This window comes from Vicia villosa, linkage group LG3, assembly GCF_029867415.1.
Source record: "Vicia villosa cultivar HV-30 ecotype Madison, WI linkage group LG3, Vvil1.0, whole genome shotgun sequence".
In the NCBI taxonomy this organism is placed as follows: Eukaryota; Viridiplantae; Streptophyta; class Magnoliopsida; order Fabales; family Fabaceae; genus Vicia; species Vicia villosa.
In genome coordinates, this window is record NC_081182.1 from 91,831,566 (window position 1) to 91,834,956 (window position 3,391).

Here is a 3,391-nt window from a genome sequence, read left to right on the forward strand (position 1 = left end):
ATTACTAGTCATAGCTTGGTTTATTAGTAGAGGTCTTTGAATAATATGTAGTTATAGATTTTGTATTTGAATAAATTGATATTCTTTTTAGTTTATGCATTAAATATTGATTATGTTCATATGAATTATAGATATAATCATGTCAAATCTTAAACATCAATTCAATATTCTAAGCATAACTAGGGATAACTTCATAACCTGAAACTACAATTTAATAGGTTATCTTACATGTGAGGGGGCTTAACAAAATCTTTGAAGGACACAATTCTGGAAAATTGACAAACGACCCAGATGGAATGAAAAAGAGAAAGTCAAAAGTGAACATAAATGATTGCAAACAGAATATTCAAATGCTAAAGATCCCAAGATTTTGTGGGACAAAATTAAAGTAAGATTTGGACATCAGAAGAAAGTCCTATGACCCTCATTAATGAATCAATGGAACAAGTTATGGTTCTAAGATTACAAAAGTGACATTTCATATAACTCTGCTATGCACCAGATTATAGCACAATTAGAATTTTGTGGCACAATTATAACTAAAAAAGAAAAGTTGGAAAAATTAAATAGTAATGAGAAATTATTGGTGACATATAATTTGGCAAAGATAGAATAGTAATATCAATTATTTACTTAGTATAATAATTATCTACTTTGTCTGAAGTCCTTGGGGTTTACTCTAAGGCAATGTGATTGGGAATTCCTCTGTATATAGATGTTACTCTGGCCAATGTTTGTCTTAAGTTTTTGGGGATTATTCCAAGGCATTGGTTTGCAATTTATTAATATGAAGATGTTATTTTGAACTCATAATTATCCGATAAAATAATGTCACTCCACCAAATAGAATCCTTCTTGTCCACCACCAAAATATCTCCAATCAAAACTTTCAACTTCGGGTTACCGTATCTAGCCTCTAGAATGTCATGCCAAACCGCATCCTTTTTCGTAAGAATTCTCCACTTCCATTTACTAAGCAAGGAAGCATTCATGATTTCCTCATTTTTGACACCTAAACCTCCTTCAAGAGATTTACACATCGTATCCCAACCGACCCAATTAATCGACTTTTTAAGATCACCTCCGCTCCAAAGAAACTTGCTTTGAATTGATCTAATCTCATTCAACACCTTCTTAGGGGCCTTGTAAAGGGATAGCGAGTATAATGGAATAACGTTACGTTAAGAACCGAATATCAACACCATTCTACCCGCCATACTAAGGTACGAGCCTATCCACACGGACAATATTTTTCTCAACATCAAAATAAGATCTTTCCACATTGAGAGTTTCCTAGGATTATCACTCACCCTAACACCAAGAAATTTGAAAGACAATTTCCCCACTTTACAAGAGAGAAAAGAAGATACGGCTTCCATGAACCAATCACCCACATTAAGCCCGTAATGATTACTCTTATGAAAGTTAATCCGAGAACCCGACATCAACTCGAACCCTCTAAGAATATATTTCAAACTCCACAAGTTTGCGGTATCTCCTTCGGCTATAATAATAGTGTTGTTCGCGAATTGTAGCATATCCACCTCCTTATCACCTTTGAACTTAAAATCACGAAATTCCCCCATTTCTTTTGATTTCTTCATTAAGGCTGTAAGAACCTCCATCTTTAAAACATATCTTACAAAATTCCAACTTACTCTATCATACGCCTTCTCGAAATCTACTTTCAACACCACACAACTTATTTTCTCTCTCTTTGCTAGATCCAACACCTCATTCACCACAAGAACGCCATCCGAAATATTTCTCCCCGGTATAAAAGTCGTTTTATTAGTCGAAAATAATTTCCAACCACACTTCTCAATCTAGCCGCCAACAACTTTGCCAAAATCTTGTACATACTTCCCACTAGACAAATAGGACGAAATACATTCAAAGATTGTGGATTTTTCACTTTAGGGACAAGGCTAATAAAAGACGACATGCAAGCTTTAGTGAGTCTAGCCCTTTCATGAAAGTTCTTCACAAAATTAAGAACATCTTTCTTGATCACCTCCCAATTCAATTTGAAGAATTCCAAAGAATAACCGTCCGGCCCGGGACTTTTATTGCCATCACAAGACCACACGGTGTCTTTAACCTTTTCTTCTGAAAACGGTCTCTCCAACCAAACGACATCACCCTTACTCAAACTTTTAAAAACTAGACCCTCCAGAAACGGTCTCAAGTGATCTTCCTCCTTAAAAAAAATTAAGAAAATAGCTTTTAACCTCCTCTTTTATATTATCAACACCTTCCACTCTACCATTATTGCCTTCCAAAGAAGTAATAGCATTTCGTCTTTGCCTTTCCTTTATAGAGTTATGAAAAAATCTTGAATTCTTATCCCCCCTTTCAACTAAAGATTACGGGACTTTAGCCGAAGCATGCATTCTTTGACATTCAAATAATTCCAAAGCTCTTTGGTAGATTCCCTTCTCTCAAGAACCAAGGAATTAATGTTACCTCCTATACTTTCCACAATCTCCTTGTCAAGTTCGTTTATTTTATCCGTCTCTTCCTCCACCTTTAAATCAATCCACCCAAACACTTCCCGATTCCAAACCCGAAGCCTCGCCCGCAAACTTTTTGATTTCTCATAAAGAACAAAATCCCCCATCCCATTAAGGATCAACTTCCTCCACTCTACTTCAACAAAATCCTTAAAACCCTCATGTTTAAACCAAACATTGTTAAACCTAAAAGGTTTTGGCCCCCATTCAACTATCCCCATATTCAAACGGATCGGAGCATGGTCCGATATATCTCTTCTATCAATTCTTTGATCTATCACTGCCCAATATTCTACAAAACTCCTCGTAAGTAAAAATCTATCGATTCTACTCATAGCCTTTTCATTATCTTTGAACCACGTGAATTTCCCTCCTACACAATTTATGTCAACCAAATCCATTTCTCTATAAAACCATGAAACTCCTCCATGCCTTAGGTATAACGAGTGCCTCCCTCACCTATTCTTTCATCTCTACTCAAAATTTTGTTAGTCTCCCACCACACACCATTCCTCATGCCCTCTTGAGCTCTTCTTGTCTACCAACGAACACCACATCAAATTTCTATCCGCCCTACTGCAAGGAGCATACACATTTACCAAGTTATACCCCACTCCCTTCCAACTAATATTAATCCCCACGTAACCTTTGCCCACAAAACTATAGTTTAAAGACAAAGCTCCTATCCTCCATAATATCACCGTTCCGCCCGCAGCACCTATGAAATTGCTTGTTGTCCTTTCTACATCCTTATTACCCCAAAACGCACAAGCTAAAGCCTCACTAAAAGAAGGTAATTTTGTCTCTTGAATAAAACATACATCGATTTTATTGGCTTGAGTCATATAACTAACTCTCTTCCTTTTGGAAGGAATTCC

At 36.3% G+C, this 3,391-nt stretch overlaps 1 protein-coding gene across 1 annotated transcript; it reads right to left on the bottom strand.

The window, feature by feature from the left end:
* Positions 1–1,181: 1,181 nt before the first annotated feature.
* On the bottom strand, positions 1,182–1,625 carry LOC131658550 (uncharacterized). Its single transcript, XM_058927830.1, has one exon. It carries the CDS (start codon positions 1,623–1,625, stop codon positions 1,182–1,184), a length of 444 nt encoding a protein of 147 aa, XP_058783813.1.
* Between the last annotated feature and the right edge of the window lie 1,766 nt (positions 1,626–3,391).